The following is a 20,124-nucleotide window of genomic DNA, read 5'->3' as shown; positions in this document are numbered from 1 at the left end:
TAAAAGTCGCTGCAGTAAAGGAGGAAACCAGCATCTGGTGATGTCCATGAGTTCAAGACTTCAGCCTGTCGTTGCAGCGAAGGGTTTTCAACCAAGTATTAGAAATTAAGATTTTATTTTCACTTATTTAATTTGTCCAATTACTTTCTGGCTACCTGAAATGAAGGCTTGTTTTAAAAATGCTTTAGTTGCTCACATTTTTATGCAATCTTTTTGTTCAACCCACTGAATTAAAGCTAAAAATCTGCACTAAACTCCACCTTAGTTGTTTATTTTAAATTCATTGTGGAAATTTACCGAACCAAAATCAGTGAAAAGTTGTCTCTGTCTAAATATTTATGGACTGTATTTGCACATTTAACAATATCCAGAGTATCTTTAAGCTAGAATCACTGCTATGGTTGTTTTGACTCAGCCAAACAGTTCAGTTGTGGTTTACATCCATGTCTGTCCACTCATGATACAGTCAGTTATGGCAAAAACCCACCTTTGGTTATCGACTTGCATTCACTTCATGAATGAATCTGAGTGAACATTTGTCCTAGATTAACACTGTACACCTACAACCTTACAATATAACGTGCTTTGAGACAAGAATTGTTGATTGTTAAGTGGTGCTATATGAATAAAACTGAACAGATCTAAAGAAGGGTTCCTGACATTTAAGTTTATTAGAACAGGACACATGGATGACTGCAGCCCGCTCAGATCAAGGCTTTGACGTTTCAAATATTCCAGTTCATCCAAGAACCTCAGCAGTTTCTGTTAACATGTTGTTGTTTTGCTCCCCCATCTCAACCACTGAGCCTGGTGATTTCTTTAGAGGAAAAGGACAAAAGGGAACAAAAAGACACCGACTGCAGAGATGCTGATCTTCTACACTTTGAAATCACAAAATCACAAATTGACATTTTCTAGAAATCTTAATGTGTTGAGCTGAGCTGTTTAACTTGAACAGTGAACAGTGGTGGAAGAAGTATTTAGATCTGACTGGAGTAAAAATGGCAACATTTCAGCACAAAATACTAAATATAGATAAAATATTTAAGTGAAGCTCCTGGTTTCAAAAAAATAATAATAATTATTATTATTATTGTTATTATTTTTACTAAATTGATGTCAAACTGCAATGGAAAAAGGCATAATATTTGAAACAAATATGTATCAGAGGTTTTTGAACTCAAATCTCTTTAAGATTCAGCTTTAATTTGTTTTTTCTCTTGATATTCCTGTATTCTCTCTAAAGCTTTTGTTTGATCAGCAGCGACAAGACTCACGATCTCCAGTATTACGGCATCACCTCGAATCTGGAGAGCATGGGTACCACGCATGTGTCTGTGCTGACCGAAGATGGATCCGCTGTGTCTGTCACCAGCAGCATCAACCACATGTCAGTGTCTGGATGAAACTGTTTCACTGTTAGGAAGCAGCTATCAAAAATGTGTCTTCCTTTGAAACTGAAAGATTGAAAAGGTTTAAGAGATTATTTTTAGAAGCTGCTTTGCAAAATTTCTGTACTCGTACGTGTTGTCATTCATTTACCGTTTTCTACTTGCAGATTTGCCTCCAAATTCCTGCCTCCAAGCACTGGAATCATCCTTAATGATGTGCTGTTTGACTTCTGCACAATATCTAATTTTGGTAAGGGATCAGCTGGATACATTTTACACTCATTATTAATGAAATACAAGCACAGGGAAGAGCATTGTGGAGATCAGGATGCACAGTGAGGATTGTTCCAAAACTAATGACACAGAGTTTATTTTATTTCCTGCAGTTATTTTCTTAGGGAATGAATAAAGTCTATTTAGAATTAACTCATAAGCAAGGTTTTTGTTACATTCCAACACACATTTCTCAGAGGAAAAAAGTAAAACAAACAACAAACAACATTTCCTTCAGCATTCATCAGTGTCTGATGTAAATGGCACGTGTCCGGGTTGAATAAATGCATCATGATCTGATTCACATCATTCAGAAGCAATTTATATGTGATCATTTTTCTCTTAACAGTGATGAGTGTGGATTGTAGTTTTGTGCTGTCACTCAAGGCTTTTGTTGTATTTCTCAGGAGAGCAGCCTCCCTCCTCTATGGCTCCAGTTCTGCTGAAGTCTCAGTTGAAGACACTGGTGGTTGGATCGACTGGTGGGAGTATGACCAGTACTGGAATGGCTTTGGTACGTGTCCATGGCAATCACACAAATTGCTAAGGAGAGAAAATAATACAGATCCTCTTTAGTGTAAGAGTAAACACTGTAGTCACAGAAGTTTTCACCCTAATCCATCCTCTAATCATCACTTTCCCATCTGAAAGACTGCAATGTATTCTAATATTTCTCTTCAAGGCGCTCATGAACCACCTTTGGTTTGGAAAGAGCCTTAAGGACGCAATTAATGCTCCAGTTGTTTATGTCGACTCTGAAAATGCAGTAAAGTTTGAACCCAACTTTGAAAAAGTACGTGTAAATATTCAGTGTATTTAAATGATGCCACAATAAGAAATTCTGCTTTTGTTCCATCTGAATCTCTTCTCCTCTTTGTACTTCGGGATGTAATTGAGGCTCTTAAGAAAAAGGGACACAATCATCAACCAGCAACAAGATTCTACAACGTAGTTAACGCTGTGGAAAAGGAGGAGAGCTGTATCTCTGCATGGTCTGATGAAAGGAAAAAAGGCAAAGCAGCTGGTTACTGAGGCCAAAAGCCAGGGGTGTTAGTTTAATAGCCTGGCTTTAAGGTTATAGATACTCCCGCAGCCACAAAATCACAAAATTGTAGCCAATAGTGTGCATAGTACTTAAAGATCATTAAACAAGATGCTGATTATTCTCACAGTAAACACTGTCCTAATAAGTTTATAGTTCCAGTTCATAATTTTAACTCTTACTAAATGCATGTTTATTTTGGTCATTTTAACCCCACAATAGTCCAAAAGGATCATAAAGTAGAGTACGCTTAGGGTGGCCTGTCTATATCTGGACTTCTGGTTTCAAAAGAAAGAAAACAAAAACAGTTTTAAAACACATAACAAGATGGCCACAGTCACAATGCTCAGGTTAACACATGTAGTATATGTGAAACACACAATCACAGTTAATTAGGATGAATCCAAAACACCAGGGCTGATGTCGCTGTTACAGCCATGTCACTACAGCAAAGCTTACACACTGTAGAGATTTATTCATAACATTATCTTAAATGGTGATACCACAAGGATGTGTGACATCATCTGTGAGACATCAACCTTAAGATTCAGTGACCTTATATTGTTTTTAGAGAACAAAACTTTTCAGTTTTAATATCTGATTTGTTGTGGTTGTGTGTCTAATAACCTAATCTGGCTTAATTATGGTTGAAATAATATTTTTTTATGACATAACTTTTAGTATCTGAGATATAAACATGAAATCATTCGATTTTATGTTGTAAGATGTGAAAGATTTTGTGCTTTCTGTGCTGTGGTGTTTTTTTCTTCTTCTCTGTTCTCAAACTAGGAGCTCAGCCTGGGAGGGGCTCTTTTTTTCTCCTTCTCTTTCCTCATGTGTTGTGTATTTACAGGTTTTTTTCGTACCTCTCTGTCTTCCCACTGTTATGTTGGCACTTATCCGGCACTATCATGAGCACATGCCGGTTGTCTGGCAGCCTTTAAAACAATTTCCCTCGGGAGAAATAAAGTATCATCAATCAATCAATGATGCCAGTTGTCTACAGTAACTGGCAGTACTTACAATTTTAACTAAAGAAGCATGTTGAAATTCCAAATTTTAACTAGCTTGACCACAGAACAGTTTTCCATTTTGCCTCAGTCCATTTTAAATGATCTGTGGCACAGAGAAGATGCAAGTATTTCTGGATCATGTTTACATATGGCTTGTTCTTTGCATGGCAGCGCTGTAATCTGCATTTTCGGATGGCACATTTATTATCCTGGGTCTGTTTTCCCAGTTATTTTGTTTTGTTTTTTTAGATTTCTAGTTTGTTAATTGAAATATTCTGTGAGGCATCCAATATTGACTTTTAGTGTTGTCCTTTGCACACATATTCTGTGAGTCTTTTGGTGATGTGCTGTACATGATGAGATATACACAAAGTTTTCACAGTTTTAAACTAATAAACATTATTTTGAAATTGATCCATAATATGTTTTTGCAGATTGGTGACCCTCTGTCCGGCATTACTTCTGAGAAACTCTGCCTCTCTAAGTTGCTCTTTTTATGTGCAATCATGTTACTGACTTGTTGCAAATTATCTTAACTTTTAAATGTTCCTCCAGCTGTTTGTTTTTAGTTCCACTTATTATTTAAACATTTTGTTGCCCCGACCTAGCATGTTTGCTCCTGCCATCAAAGTCAAAATGAATTGATATTTTTGATAAAATAGTAAAATGTCACATTTTAAACATTTGATATATTGTCTGTGTTTTACTGTTTTATTATTATTTGTTTTCTATGTATTATTATTTATTATTATTAGTTTTCTCATTATTAGAAAAATAATCGATGAATAGCTACCTTACCGTGGCAGGAGGGTTTGTGTGTCTCGGGGATCTAAGGGATGTTGCTGACAGGCTTTTGTCCCTTCTGAGAGAATAAGCTGGCCAAAGCAGGTGATAGAAGCCACTGACATCTAGACAAGTTTCTTTACCATGTATGAAAGTTTTTTGGGTTAATACCCTATGTTGCCGCTAGAGGTCCCCTGTTTCTGTTTTCTGTATGGTAGGTTTAGGTAAAGGTATTTAAGGTGGACGCACTCAATGGGCGTCAGGTGTGTTGTTAGTCGGAAGAAGACAAACAGTTTGTGACCGCTGCGCTGTTATGTTAAAATAGATAAACATGAACAAGATAAGTACTACTGTATTTCTAAACATTTTGCTCTTACAGTTTTTTACGTACTGCCGAGTGACTGTCTGCTGCTCCTCAAATACATTTCATTGCAATGTTGACCCTGTGCTAACTTGCATATGACAAATAAAACTGAAACTGAACTGGAGTTATTGGGCTGTTTAATGAATGCATGCCAATGTTCTTGATATTTATTTAAAATCACCTCTGTTAATTCTTGATATTTATAATTGAGTGGTCTGTATATAATAGTGCTATTTCTTACATGTGTAAAATCTGTAACATAATGTATTGTTTGGAGTTTAGTCTGTTACTGTTGCTATTTTCACAATTTCTTCTTGGAGCAACTGTAACCTACATAATTTCCTTAGGGATTAATAAAGTATTCTGATTATGATTCTGATTGTTTCAGGATGACCTGCCATGGTCCAATCACACATCTGCTTACTTGTATCTTTTGCACCCCATGACTTTGAACTTTTCCTGTCCATCTTCCATTGGTTTTAATGTTGCACTCCAGTATGAACACCCATCCCCCAACCCGAGGATCACCACAACATAACCTAACAGACCTACACCTTAGTTCACAGATTCACTTTGTCTAGGGTTTATTTCTGGGATTTCGCACAACCCAGGATTCAAATCATGAGTAGATAATGGGCTTGGATTTACAACATTATGAATGAAATGTGCTCTATTTGGAAGCAGCCGGTGCCCTTTCGACAGGTTGTGTGTGAGATTTTAAATCATCAAACTGTAAATTATAAATTTTAAATTGTTATTGATCCCTTTACTCCTGGTCCTAAAGCGTATTTTTATTTTCTTACTCTTCTTATTTTTATTGTTTGTTTACTTGCACTGCTGTAACTGGAGCCTCGTCTCGTCTCTCTATATACTGGACTGCATGTAGCGGAGATGACAATAAAGTTTACTTTGACTTCAGTAGCGAGGGCTCTCGCGCTCACTTTTCGCGTATAGAATTTCGAAAAACGTCGGTTCAAATTACAAGTCTGTATCATGATGTCTGGTGTTTTCGTGTTTTTTGGTTTGCTTTTATTTTGTTTTATTTTGCGAGTTGGTTATTAGATGCTGCTCCAGCCAGCCAGAGAATCCCCCGCAGCCCCGCCCTCTCCTCCCTGTGCCGCAAGCAGCAGGCGCACCTCGCAAACGGAGGGCGCCCTTACTCCCAGCAAATGGGTGATAGAAAACCGATCGGTGCCTGTACCATTCCCAATATGCGCTGGCATGACGTCGGGGCAGCATGAGTACGAGCATTTTTTTTTTTTTTTTTTTTGCCGATGCCCGTGATGCCGCTCCCCACCACGATGCCTCCCCGGGCAACCGCCCGTGTCGCCCGTATCTAAAACCGCTACTGATGATGGTTGTGTTGACAAATTTGTCCAAATCTGAAGCTAACAAAGTACATTTAAGCTAAATACAGTTCACATAGGTTTCAATTTAAATACAAAATATTGTTTCAGTTTTTATTTAACCTCAAGTTTAGTTTTAAATTGCAGTTAACTGCATTTTCGCACTTGAATTTTTATTTCAGTTTTAGACCAAATATATTTCTTCATATTTGAGCAGTGCTGACAGATACCCGAACATTCAGCTGCACTTAATATTAGTCCAACTGAAGATCATAATTTACCACTTCACCACCCACTCTGGTCAGTGAACCAACATCACTGAGAGACTAAAAGTCACAATCTTGATGCAAAGTATTTATGGTTTGGGTGAGGAAGACCAGTGCGTGGCTCATGAACAGCGAACAGTAGGAGGTCGATAAAGCAGCGATAAGAGCCGTCGATGTTATTCGATCCATTTGCAGTGGGACAACGACGTGCACACTATCCCCGGTGGGATCAAGCACATGGAGGAAAAGGCTGAGGTAAGAAAAGTCCACCCAGTGTCTTGCAGAGATGAGCAAAAAACATCAGGGCTACCGGTGTTCTGACAAAACGTCCTACACACCGGGAGCAGCTACCTCTGCTTACCACAAACACACGTCTCCGTTGCGTTGTGCCTATCAGTACCCACACAGCGGATATATGTGCGCAATACATCGCTGTGCTGTCTGGGAAATCAACAAGCGGTTAACTTTTGGAGGAAGTGAATTACCGACGGTTACGCAGAGAAGAAAGCAGCGATGCCTGAGTCAACCGAGCACGTGGAAGAGGCAAATACGTCTCCTATGTGTCCCCCCAACGAGGACATTGAGGACGAGGACGTTGTGGGGGCAAATACCACTCCTATGTGCCCCCCCAACGAGGACATTAAGGACGAGGACGTTGAGAGCGCAAAAACGAGAGCAAAACGAAAACGCCTGGCCAAAGTTCTCCGCGTATTAGTAGCAGTTGGCTTATTTGTAGTTGGTCTAATTGTAGGTGCTCTAGTAGCTGGTCTACTAGCTGATTATTATGGGTATTGGAAGGGTAGAAGTGAGTGTAAGGACACCAGTGCTAATTGCCCTTTCTCAAAAGCTGCTGTGGCCGCAGACTCCTGGAATTGTTCAGAGATTGGACGGTGAGTAACATTTTAAACTTCGGACACATTTTCGTTTTTCGCATTACACATAAAATTATGCACTGTTCCAAATGCAAACTTTAGCGCTAAAACGTCTTTGAAAACTGCATGACAGCGTCTCATCATGGAAGTGTGCGGTTATGTCACCCCCCCCCCCTTTTTTTTAAATAAAAGTCAAAATTCGGTGTGATCTGTATAAAATCTTCATGCCATTTCCCTACTAAATGATTTATTGGTCAAAACGGAGAAAAAGCCGTATTACGTAGAAACTATGATTCTTACAGATGTGGTGTGTATTGTCAACAGACAGTACAGTATAGAGATTAAAAATATCATGCCTCGGATCCCATCATTCACTTCAAAGATCCGGACCTAAGATCTGTTTCGTTCCTAAGTGACAAATTACTATTGTTACTGACATCGTCTGTAATGACAACATAGAGGGGAATAATATTCCAGTATCACGGTAAAGCACGTAATAGATGGTCCAACATGTGGATATCACCCTTTGCCTCTCCTAAGCATTAAATTTAAACGCATACTTAGGTTGCAGTAAGCTGCAGTACCAACAGTGATATTTTATTTCAAGCAAACATGAAAAGAAATGTTTAAAGAGATGGGGGTGGCTGTAGCTCAGGTAGAGCGGGTCACCTACTAACTGGAAGGTTTTTGGTTTGAAATATATATATATATATATATATATATATATATATATATATATATATATATATATATATATATATATATATATATATATATATATATCAAACCAAAAACCAATCTTGACCAATCTTCTTCAGATAGATTTATTCCCTCTCCTTGGACACAATATCTGTATTACAGTGAGGTCTTAATTGGAGACATTTAAAGAAGTAACCCCAGAGGTGGGACCAAGTCATTGTTTTGCAAGTCTCAAGTAAGTCTCAAGTCTTTATCCTCAAGTCTCAAGTCAAGTCTCAAGTAATGTCAGGCAAGTCAGAGTCGAGTCTCAAGTCACTGGTGTAAAAGTCCGAGTCAAGTCTCAAGTCTGAAACTTTGAATTTCAAGTCCTTTCGAGTCTTTAAAAAAAACAAAACGAAAAAATAATGTTGCAGTTATGCTAAATGTAAATATTAGACCATGTAATTTTAAAATCTGTGTTTTTCTCAACACATGACAAAATAGTGAACTTAGAAAATATACACAAATTGTGAAATTGCACCTCTTTAAAATGCAGCTCAATTAAACCTAGCTCCAAGAATAATTTTCACCGACAGTTCTGAGATAAGCTGCATGTTATTCTTGGATGCGGTTGTAGGACCGGCTTTAAAATCGCATGACAAAAATATCATACACATTAAAAAAACTGTATCATCAACGTAGCCTGGACAACATTTGCTAGTTAGATGAAGTCAGCTATCTCATCTTAGCATATTTATATGCATATTTATAATCATACGGTTCTTGGAGTGAGTGCATACACTCATGAAGTTTAGTAACTTCCGGTCACTGCAACAAGCCCAGGTACAGTTTACCGACGGATGGGTGCAGGACCTTGAAATGCACCGTGTAGAACGAAAGACCATCGTACGTATCATAAGTTTACCAGTCTCACAAATCGTCATCATAAATACACATTCATTAACCGTTTATTAATAGGACCTTTGAGCTCAACGGTAATTAATTAGCAGTGGAAATAATTTCTGGTACCCATCACAGAAATGTAGCAGTGACAATAATACTGTATGCTGTAATCGTACTGGGCAATTAGTGATACAAAAAACCTGTTTTATCCTGTGAATAAAAGTATATGTTTTTGTCAATGTACCATAATAACAGAAGCGAAACGCAATATTGTGTCAGGACAATTCACTATTTATGCACAATAAATAAAGGAGCATAGCGCGACAATTTCTGTTCAGCGCCAGACTTGCTTGTAACCTATATCACCAATTATGTTATGAAAATGACGCATTAACTACAACAGCAGACTGACCTTCGTGTAAATGCTTGGAGCAGACTAACCTGTGAGCTGGAGTGTTCTGGGACGTTATATTTGGTCTTTGAATGGCTGCAATCCAGTCGCGTCTTTGTTACTTCGGAAACATGGCTCGAACAATTTCTCTTCAACGACGTAATCCGATAACAACCGATCTCTTTACCCGTCAGCTTCCCGTGGCTGTCATGCGACCGGCTATTGCAGTTAATAATACAACAGCTTCTTGACATTTTTGTGTTTCTTTTTATCGCTGTGTGACTGATTTTAATTGAAAGCCTGCGTGCGCTAGTACCGCTTGCCACGAGTTCCCAGAATCCTTTGCGGTTCTACCCGTGAATGACGTCACATTTTCAATCTCCATATAATATGCATGTTAAATTTTATATTTGGGGTAAAATATCAAGTCTTTTCAAGTAAACCGGTTCAAGTCCAATTCAAGTCCCAAGTCATTGGTGTAAAAGTCCAAGTCAAGTCACAAGTCTTAGAACATTTTTTCAAGTCAAGTCTAAAGTCATAAAATTAATGACTCGAGTCTGACTCGAGTCCAAGTCATGTGACTCGAGTCCACACCTCTGAGTAACCCCTCTCCAGGTTTTAACTGTCTGACATTTGTTGAAAGGTAACCAGGCCTTTTTCAGATGATGCTTTCCAATATGTGGAAATGCCAAAGTTGCACCAATATTTAAACCTACTATCAGTTTTAACAGGGCTGATTTCTGTGTCATATGCTCGCAAGCGTAGTATTCTTGCATCACTTTCAAACATTTTCTTTCTAAGTTCCTGGAACCAGATGCTCAGTGGTACTTTTATGCAGTTGGATACTTTGTTTTAAAAGTGACTGCAATAATGGTTTATCCCCGCGAATAGCCGGGAGCGGGACATGAACTTCAGCCTGATCTATTTCTCTGAACTGTTTCAGGAACATTCTTCAGAAAGGCGGCTCTGCAGTAGATGCTGCCATTGCTGCGCTGTTGTGCACCTCCATCATCAACCCACAGTGCGCGGGCATCGGAGGCGGGGTCATATTCACTGTGATGGACAGCTCTGGTAACAAGACACCCTTGCTCCTCTTAGCTCAACCCCGCTGGGGTTTAACATAATAATATGTCATCTTTTCAAAGGTAAAGTGAAAATCATCAACTCCAGAGAGACTGTCCCCAGAAATGTGAACTCTGACCTGCTTAAGTTGTGTCGTAAAACCACAGAGTGGACCATGGAGTGGCTGGAAGGTGGGTTGTTTTTCTGCCATAATGCTAATATTTATAATGGTTTAGTCTAATCTGCTCTTGGACTCACCTTTATGACACAGCCTCATTCCTCATTCCTCAAGAAAGAGAAACTGGGATAATAAAAAAGAAAAGAAAAAAAGAGATAAAGCAAACCACTACAGAGGGTTTGGCTGTCGGCAGTTATTCAAGACAATGAGTCGGTGTCGTATATGACACTATCAGAATAATCTAGCATAAATTAAAACCATGAAATACATGCTCCTTAGTTTCAGAAGCAACAGAGAGATTGAAGTAGTTTCTTTCTCCAAACAGGTCTTAACAGGTCTTTTTCCAGACTGGTCTTAACAAGTCTTTCTCCAAATTATGCACAAGATGTAACACAAAAGTTCTAAAGGTGTAGCCAGTTATTTGCAGAGGTATTTTTTACATTCTGCACCTTAGTCTGTAAGACAAACTCAAGATGTGAAGGATCATACCTACTTTTTATCATCTGGGATAGGGCTCTTGTCACCAAAGAAGCGAAGGAAAGAGACAGCATGACAGGTATCCGCCTCCTCACCTCTAACCTCATCTCCTGAAATAAAGTCAGGGCTCTAACACACTAAGGAATGCATAACCATTATTATTTAATTACTGTAAGCAGATTAGACATGGAGTGCTTCCAACTCCAGGCAGTCAACGAAAAACCAGCTAAACAACAACAGCTGGTTATAAGCTAACATTAAAGCAGGCTTGAGTTTCCTGTTTATGAAAGTGGGACAAACTGGGACAAAACAGTTGGACAAAAGAACAAAACACTAAAGACAGGACCCTCAGATGAGACAGAGACGGACTGGACACAAAGAAAGTCCTGGGTCCTTTTTGTCATATCTTTCATTTCATGGTGCATCCGATGTGTTTTTTTTTTCTTGGTCAAAGGTTTGAACTGCAGGCAGGTCATTTTAACACCCAGGTACTTCTACTGTGAAACCATGCTATTGTAATAGATACAGTATGCGCGGTCTTGCTGATGTCAACTCGATGGGAGCGTAAGTTGTTCTAAGACCTGTGTACACCTTTCAGCACTGATGGTGCATTGCCAGATGTGCAAGCAGCCAATTCCATAGGCAGTAATGTAATCACCTTCAAATGTTTTGAATTGAGTGGTGATAACAAGCTGCAAAAACAGCAGCACTTGTTAAAGCCCTTTACTGTTTAGCCCAGAGGATGCAGGATCCACATTTTCTAACAAACAAACAAACAAACAAACAAACAAACAAACAAACAAACAAACAAACAAACAAACAAACAAACAAACAAACAAACAAACAAACAAACAAACAAACAAAAAGATTTGTCAGACATTAGAACAGTTCTCCACTTTGCCTCAGTCCTTTTTAAGTGAGCTTTAGCCCAGAGAAGACAGCTGCATTTCTGGATCATGTTCATGTATGACTTTCTTTTTTGCATGATAGAGAATTTAAATTTGTGGATGGCACACTGAACCATGAAAAACTAAGTACATGCTTACTGTTGTGGCGAGGTGGTCAGGGGGTGTTATGATTAAAATGCAACAGCGCCACCTAGGGGAATTTCAACCCTAGGAAATATAAAGAGAGTGTGTTTTCAGACTAAACAAAAGAATTACATAGGCTTGAAGAGACATTGCTGAGGCAAATTGGTTCCAGTATTAAATACATTTGTTAAAAGACAAAAAAAGGGTTAATAAGCAATTGCAGCCCAGAGCACAATGAAAGTTGACTGTGGCACGGCCTCAATAGTGTCCTCAAGTGTCCTATTATTTTACATTTCCACCAAATTATGTGTGTGTGTTTTAACAACAAAGAGAAATATAAAATCAATGATTTCTAAACTCAAAATAACCTGTAACCACACAGCTCTTTACATACTTTAGAATTTAGTCTGTGCAATACTACAAATTTTTGGATTCAAAGATTCAAGAAAGTGTTTATTTTCATGTGTACAGAAGGAATAGCATTTCTATGTGCAAAATGAACTTAGTGTGCAAATTGTCCTTATATGCAAATTGCAGTTGAGGTAGGTCAGCTGTTCAGGTGTCCGACAGCAGTGGAAGAAGGAGTTAGTGAGTCGAGATGTTCTGGATTTCACACTCCTAAACCTTCGTCTCGAGGGCAGAAGTGTGAACAGTCCATGTTGAGGGTGTGTGGGGTCTCTAAGGATGGAGGCAGCTCTCCTCTGGACTCTGCGATGGTAGATGCTCTGCAGAGAGGGCAGCGGGGTCCTGGTGATCTTCTCCGCAGTTGTTATCACTCTCTGCAGGCGCTTGTGGTCCATAGCAGTAGTGCTGCCGTACCATGCAGTGATGCAGCTGGTCAGTGTGCTCTCCACGGTGCAGCTATAGAAGCTGCTGAGGATCTTGGCTAACATCCCAAATTTCCTCAGCCTCCTCAGGAGGCTTCTTGACCAGCTGTGTGGTGTTCAGTGTCCAGGTGAGGTCTTCACTGATGTGAATGCCCAGGTACCTAAAGCTGCTCATCTGCTTTGTTTTATCAGTGTTGAGGGTGAGGTTATTGTCCTCACACCATGACACCAGACCGGCCACCTCTCTCCTATAAGCCGCTTCGTCCCCACCAGTGATGCAACTGATCACTGCAGTGTCATCTGTGAACTTCAGTATGATGTTGTCTTTGTTGGAGGTGGCACAGTTGTGGGTGTACAGGGTGTAGAGGGTGGGGCTGAGGACGCAAACTTGTGGGACGCCAGTGTTTGTGGTAATGCTGACTGAAGTCCTGTTGCCGATCCTGACAGAGGCCTGCCAGTCAAAAAGTCCTGTAGCCAGTCACAGAGTGTGGGGTGCAGGCCGAGTGTAGACAGTTTGTAGATGAGTTTGTGAGGGATGACTGTGTTGAAGGTGGAGCTATAGTCAACAAAGAGTACCCTGATGTAGGAGTTATTATTTTCCAGGTGGGAGAGTGAATAGTGAAGGGCAGCAGCGATGGTGTCTGACGTGGACCTGTTGGCCGGTAGGCATACTGCAGGGGGTCCAGAGTGTCTGGAATATTGCTCTTAATGTGTCCTTGGGCAAGACACTTCACCCTACTGGTGGTGGTCAGAGGGCCCGGTGGCGCCAGTGTCCGGCAGCCTCGCCTCTGTCAGTGCGCCCCAGGGTGGCTGTGGCTACAATGTAGCTGCCATCACCAGTGTGTGAATGTGTGGATGACTGGTTGTGTAAAGCGCTTTGGGGTCCTTAGGGACTAGAAAAGCGCTATACAAATACAGGTCATTTACCATTTAATGTAGGCCAGCACCACTCTCTCAAAACACTTTGCAATGATTGGAGTGAGTGCAACTGGTCTGTAGTCATTTAGGCAGGTGGCTGGGCTTTTCTTGGGGAGATGGATGATAGTTGTGGTCTTGAAGCATGTGGGAACTATGCTCCGACTGAGGGAAAGGTTAAAGATGGAGGTGAGAACATCAGCCAGCTCGTTAGCACATGCTCTAAGGGCCCGTCCAGGGATGTTGTCTGGTCCTGCTGCCTTGCGGTGGTTGATCTTCCTCAGGACCTTGTGCACTTGGTCTATTGAGACCGCTGGCGGGGGAGAGGGTCGGGTAATCTGGGGGTTCTGGAAGGTCTTGGAGGTCTAGAGGTTCTGGGAGATATGGGAGGTGTGGAGGATCTGGGAGGTCTGGGGGGTCTCAAAGCAGGTGTAAAGCGGGTTGAGATCCTCCAGCAGACCACCTGTGGAGCTGATGGTGTTGGTGGTGGCCCTATATTCTGTGATGTGCCTTGCCACATCCGCCTGGGGTCAGCAGAAGAATAGAAGTACTGCCTCTTAGCTGCTGTAATGGCTTTCCTCAGTGTGTACTTCACAGCTTTGTACTCCATCTCATTGCCTGATCTGAATGCAAGAGAGCGAGTACGCAGCATGTGTCGTACCTGACCGTTGATCCAGGACTTCTGGTTGGGGAACTTTCTGATTTGTGTAGACAGCTTGCCAGGATGCTGTCCATCTTTCCCATTTTCTGGTCCCCAGGACAAATCTTAACTTTCCTCACAAGTCCATCTTTATCAGTCATTGTTTCTAATTTGGCTAATCTTCACTCGTTCTGTGGCAGATTATCTGTCTATGGAGGTTAAGCTGGAAATCTTGTGAGATCTTGTGAGGCCAGAGACACAGGCTGCTGTGGATGCACATGTCCCTGTCCCTTATGTTGCTGTCAGCAGAGTACAAAAGACCTTCCTGCATTACTTCCTGATTGTCTATAGTGTGTTGACTTTGACCTATGGGATGGACAGCAATACGAGGAGTATTTATTATAGCAGTTCACTTGTGGCGGACATAAAATAAATAAATAAAGAAAATAGAAATTAAAATATGTGTGAGGTAAATGGATCAAGAAAAGAAAGGGGGCTCCAGACACCATTTATTTATATGGCCCAGAGTTCTGTGCTACACTCCTGCACACAGGCTGCATAAACAGTAAGAAAAGTAAGTATAAGATGCTAAATGCTTCTTTAAGCCAGAAATAGTGTAAATATGTAAATGTAGTGAAATAAACTTAAAATAACTGTAAGATGCAAAATGTTATCTCTAACATAATCAGTTACAAACACACACATATTTAAAAATTACAGTGTTTCCCTCTGAAATGGAGCAGAATAGAATAGAGTATTTACAAAGCACCAAATTATAACAGACATCATCTCAGATCATTAAAGGTCAGGACCTTACAGTTTACTCAAAACACGAGCAAATGTATGTGGGACTTTCCAGCACTGACTACCCATTATCTATCTAACCAGGTAGCAGATGGATTGGGGTTCCTGGGGAAATTCGAGGTTATGAAGCGGCACACCGGCTTTATGGGAAGTTGCCGTGGGCCGACCTCTTTCAGCCGACCATCAAATTAGCCAGAGAAGGATTCCCTATTCCTTACTACCAAGGTCAACACATCCCACGCATTGGTAACACGTCACTACGGTATGAAATACACCCACAATGTGATTTCAAAAATACAAATGAATGTTTTAGGCGATCGTGACTCAAAGAGTTGGCAGTTCGTCTTGTAACCAGAAGGTTGCCGGTTTGAGCCCCAGCTCGGACAGTCTCGGTCGTTGTGTCCTTGGGTAAGACACTTCACCCGTCGCCTACTGGTGTTGGCCAGAGGGGCCGATGGCGCCAGTGTCCGGCAGCCTCGCCTCTGTCAGTCTGCCCCAGGGCGGCTGTGGCTACAATGTAGCTGCCTCCACCAGTGTGTGAATGTGAGAGTGAATGAATAGTGGTGTTGTAAAGCGCTTTGAGGGCCCCGAAAAGCGCTATATAAATGCAATCATTATTATTATTATTTCACTGTCTTTGTCTTTTAGGGAGTTATATTTAGATAAAAATGGGAACCTGCTTAAGACCGGGGATACTGTGAAATTTGAGAAACTGGCTGACACTTTGGAGACGATCGCAAACGAGGGACCAGATGTGTTTTACAACGGAACAATAGCAAAGAATTTAATCAGTGACATACAGAAAGCAGGTATTATCAGACGGGATTCATCCTGCTCTCTTTTCTGAACATTTTCTGTTTGCCAGGCACAATGATCTAATTACAAATTAACAAATCGATTCGTTCTGTAAAAATCTACCATGATCACTGTGTGCTACACTCTGATCTGTCTGGATCCATTCAAAGTCTTGATTATGAAATGCGTTGTGTTCATTTTTGCTCAACAAAATCATTTGTTTTAATGTTTTTGCTCAGGAGGAACACTCACACTGGAGGACTTGGCATCGTATCAAGCTAATGTGACTGATGCGTGGAATATTTCTCTGGGAGATTACTGGATGTACTTCCCTCCGCCTCCTTCAGGAGGAGCCATCCTCAGCCTCATCCTCAACATCATGAAAGGTTCCTGATTGTTGCTTCTAGCATGTAGAGATGATCCTTATCAATCTTTACAAATGTGATACACTAAGAATTGATGTTTTCAATCCAAAACAAACAATTTTTTATATTTTTAGGATACAAAATGGAATCAGAACCTAAGACGACTGATGAAAAGATTTTGTTTTATCACCGTTATATTGAAGCTTTAAAATTTGCCAATGAATTAAAGACAAATATCAGTGATCCAAACTTCAGCTCAGATGAAGTAAGTATCTCAAAATCCTACAGATTTGCACCTGCTTTGTTGCATAAAGAATTATTCTATTTAAGTGACTAAACAATTAAAAGTAACAATACCACATCAGCCTCTGCTCTGCCTGAACCCTGTGCTCCACCCCGCCTGCAGCTCATCCACAAACTACACCCCACCACAGTCAGTTTATGCACACTGATAATGAGTTGAGGTCTGAAGTTTTTTGTAATATCTCTGAGTTTTGCACAGTTGGACTTTAGGTTAATTTGTTGGGTTGAGATTGTGACTTTGCAAGTCGCTGGTTGAAGATGCTTCTGCTATGTCTGTCACCAGCAGCGTCAGTGATGGATCAATGATCAAAATTCTGTTAACATTTGGCTCCAATTTTATAAATTTCTTGACAGCAATGTATTTTCTGTAATGTGCATATTTAATTATGGGTCTTAATTCTCTGTATTTCACACAGATGGCAAAGAAACTGACACAGGATAGCTTTGCAGACAGCAAACGAAGCTTGATCAGCAGCGACAAGACTCACGATCCCCAGTATTACGGCAAAAACTCATATCTGGACAGCATCGGCACCACACATGTATCTGTGCTGGCTGAAGATGGATCTGCTGTGTCTGTCACCAGCAGCATCAACGACGAGTCAGTACCTGCATCATTCTGTTTCACTGCTAGAAACCAGCTGACTTTTCCACAACAGTGTCACAGGGTTTAGACCTAGTTCATTTAATGTTTACTCTTTACAGATTTGGGTCCAACGTCCTCTCTTCAAGCACTGGAATCATCCTCAACAACCATCTAAATGACTTTTGTGGTCGAGCTCATAACATCTTTCATGGTAAGGGATCAGCAGGATTCCTTCTGAATTTAATATTTATTAACAAATATTCTGGACCTCAGTTCTGATTTGTATAGTGCTAATTCGCAGTTGTACTTCATCTTCATCTTTACTTCAACTAACGTGTTTAGCATGGTTAATATCAGCAGTCTCCAACCTTTTTTGCGCCACGAACCGGTTTATGCCCGACAATATTTTCACGGACCGGCCTTTAAGGTGTCGCGGATAAATACAACAAAATAAAACCAGTACCGGTACCGAAAAAAAGAAGATTTATTCATAACACACGTGAAAAGACCCAGGAAAACCGAGTTAACGGTAAAAACAATAACAAAATAACGCTGAAAACCGATAAAAACCCTGAAAACTATACATTTCACACCTGAGCCTCAACTCTCGCGGCCCGGTACCAAACGACTCACGGACCGGTCCAAGGCCCGGGGGTTGGGGACCGCTGGTTAATATAACATATACTTTATAAATATGCATGTTTGCACATGTTAGCATGTTGGGGGGTAAATATAAGAAATTTGAAAGAAAAACAACAACACCTCAGGAAACTGCACACCATGAATTATTAATCTAAGAGTACCAAACAAAAGCACCATTGAGGAAATGAGAGGAGAAAATGGCATTTCATAATTCATTGTGACACCTTGTCATCTGACAATTGATGAAAACAATCAACAAAACTGCCAAACTGAAACACATCATGTGAATTTGGACTAAAATTGCATTTTCTGTTTAATACCATAGCCTGCTAAAATGTTTTGAATGTTCAAGAACAGGCACAGTTGAGCTCTGAGTGAACTTCTATAAACACAAATTACACGAGCTCTCTAAATCTGTCCTGTCTTCCTCACCTCACTCTTCAGCTGGTCACAGCAGATGACTGCCCCTCTGTGAGCCTGGTGCTGTTGGAGGTTTCTTGCTGTTAAAAGTGAGTTTTTCCTTCACACTGTCACCAAGTACTTGCTCATAAAGGGGCTCTTCTTATTGTTGGGGGTTTCTCTCTACTGAAGTGGGTTAACCTTATGATATAAATGTACCATTGTGATTTGACGGTATATGGATATTTATATTCATTTATACTGTATATAGATAGGGCAGCACGGTGGCGCGATGTTGCCTTATAGCAAGAAGGCCCTGAGTTTGATCCCACCTCCTGTGGGGAGCTTGCATGTTCTCCCCATGTTTGTGTGAGTTCTCTCTGGGTACTGCAGCATCCTCCCACAGTCCAAAGACATGCAGTTAGTAGGGTTAGGCTAATTGGTGAATCTAAATTGCCCATAGGTGTGAATGCGAATGGTTGAGTGTCTCTCTGTGTTAGCGCTGCATCCGGCTAGCGACCTGACCTCGGTTTACCCTGCCTCTCGCCCTATGGTAGCTAGGATTGGCTCCACTGCCCCCGCAATCCAGGTATGAAAATACTGCATGAAAATACAGTAACTGATTCGTGTATGAAACATTTGTGTAAATGATTTATGCACAGATATGTGTGTACAGACTGATTTCTGTTTTCTAGTTTTGTCATTCAAGGTCTTTGTTGTATTTCTCAGGGGAGCGGCCTCCCTCCAATATGGCCCCTTCTGTGCTGAAGTCTCCATCGAAGACGCTGGTGATTGGAGGGTCTGGTTCTGAAACGATTCCACCGGCTGTGGCCTCGGTATGTATGCATGGTAAACACACAAAAGTGCCATTACATATTAAATAAAATAAATTGATGTGGACTGATGCTGGTCTTTGCTGTTAAAGCTTGCATCATAGCAACAAGATTCTTCACCCTAATTTATCCTGTAATCATCACTTTCTCATCTCATAGATTTATTTTTTCTCTCCAAGGCGCTCATGAACCACCTTTGGTTTGGAAAGAGCCTTAAGGAGGCAATTATTACGCCTGTTGTTCTTGTAGACTCTAAAAGTGAAGTAAAACCTGAACCCAAGCTTGAAAAGGTAATTTATTCAATGTATTTAAATGATAAATTAATAAGTTCTACTTCTCTTGTTCCATCTGAGTCTCTCTCCTCTTTGCCCTGCAGGATGTAGTTGATGGTCTTGAAGCTCTGGGACATAAAGTAGCAAAATTCTACAACACAGTTAACGCTGTGGAAAAAGCAGGCAACTGTATCTCTGCGTGGTCTGATAAAAGGAAAAATGGTGAAGCAGCTGGTTACTGAGACCAAGAGTCAGTGATGTCAGTTATACAGCATGGTCTTAAGGTTATGATAGCAGAGCTGGACATGGCATATTATGTTTAAGTGGAAGCTAGCGAGCTAACTTCCTGCTAACTTCTAACTCTGTTGAATTTAATAAATTCTGTTTTCATGGATGCCTGGAAGTTAAACTTAATTGTTACACCTGGTAGAGCAGAACACTGATCATCTTATTAAAGATGAAAGAATTTAGACAGTTTGTAACTCTCAGTGATGCCACAGTGATCGTTTGACTGTGGGACCCAGAAACGGTTAATGACGTCAAACTTAAAGACCTGATAACTATTTCAAACTGTTTACAGAACACCAATAGGAAAGGATGGTTTTGTTTCTTGTTTTTTTATAATTTTTGTGCTTTTGAGTGTTTGCCTTAGAAAATGCAGTTTTTACTGTTT

The 20,124-nt window shown here is 40.5% G+C and overlaps 1 protein-coding gene and 1 long non-coding RNA gene across 4 annotated transcripts; one reads left to right on the top strand and one right to left on the bottom strand.

Annotated features, from left to right (window-relative positions):
* Positions 1-1,225: 1,225 nt before the first annotated feature.
* On the bottom strand, positions 1,226-11,115 carry LOC113034229 (uncharacterized). 2 transcript variants are annotated; one of them, XR_003274136.1, is made up of 3 exons: positions 11,052-11,115; positions 10,643-10,685; positions 1,226-2,207 (listed from the first exon to the last, which is right to left on the bottom strand). It is a non-coding gene; the product is annotated as an uncharacterized LOC113034229 (long non-coding RNA). The 2 variants fall into 2 exon arrangements; XR_003274135.1 differs by having other exon boundaries at positions 11,056-11,091.
* Positions 6,588-19,810, top strand: LOC113034227 (glutathione hydrolase 5 proenzyme-like). Of its 2 annotated transcripts, XM_026188627.1 has the most exons (12): positions 6,588-7,368; positions 10,266-10,393; positions 10,468-10,575; positions 15,341-15,518; positions 15,905-16,065; positions 16,291-16,437; positions 16,551-16,681; positions 17,136-17,320; positions 17,425-17,516; positions 19,076-19,182; positions 19,359-19,469; positions 19,556-19,810. In XM_026188627.1, exons 1-12 carry the CDS (start codon positions 6,992-6,994, stop codon positions 19,691-19,693), a joined length of 1,863 nt encoding a protein of 620 aa, XP_026044412.1. In that variant the 5' UTR covers positions 6,588-6,991; the 3' UTR covers positions 19,694-19,810. The 2 variants fall into 2 exon arrangements, with proteins under 2 accessions (XP_026044412.1, XP_026044411.1); XM_026188626.1 differs by lacking the exons at positions 19,076-19,182; positions 19,359-19,469; positions 19,556-19,810 and adding an exon at positions 18,392-18,449.
* The last annotated feature ends 314 nt before the right edge of the window (positions 19,811-20,124 follow it).

This window comes from Astatotilapia calliptera, chromosome 12, assembly GCF_900246225.1.
Source record: "Astatotilapia calliptera chromosome 12, fAstCal1.2, whole genome shotgun sequence".
Lineage (NCBI taxonomy): Eukaryota > Metazoa > Chordata > Actinopteri > Cichliformes > Cichlidae > Astatotilapia > Astatotilapia calliptera.
Note: the sequence above shows the minus strand (reverse complement) of the source record. Positions and strands in the feature narration are given on the sequence as shown.

Excerpts from the sequence above, each read along its gene's own strand:
- LOC113034227 (XM_026188627.1), top strand. The coding sequence starts at position 6,992 with ATGCCTGAGTCAACCGAGCACGTGGAAGAGGCAAATACGTCTCCTATG. Across the intron at positions 10,576-15,340 it reads GACCATGGAGTGGCTGGAAG|GTAGCAGATGGATTGGGGTT; the intron begins GTGGGTTGTTTT and ends CTATCTAACCAG. Across the intron at positions 19,470-19,555 it reads CTGAACCCAAGCTTGAAAAG|GATGTAGTTGATGGTCTTGA; the intron begins GTAATTTATTCA and ends TTTGCCCTGCAG.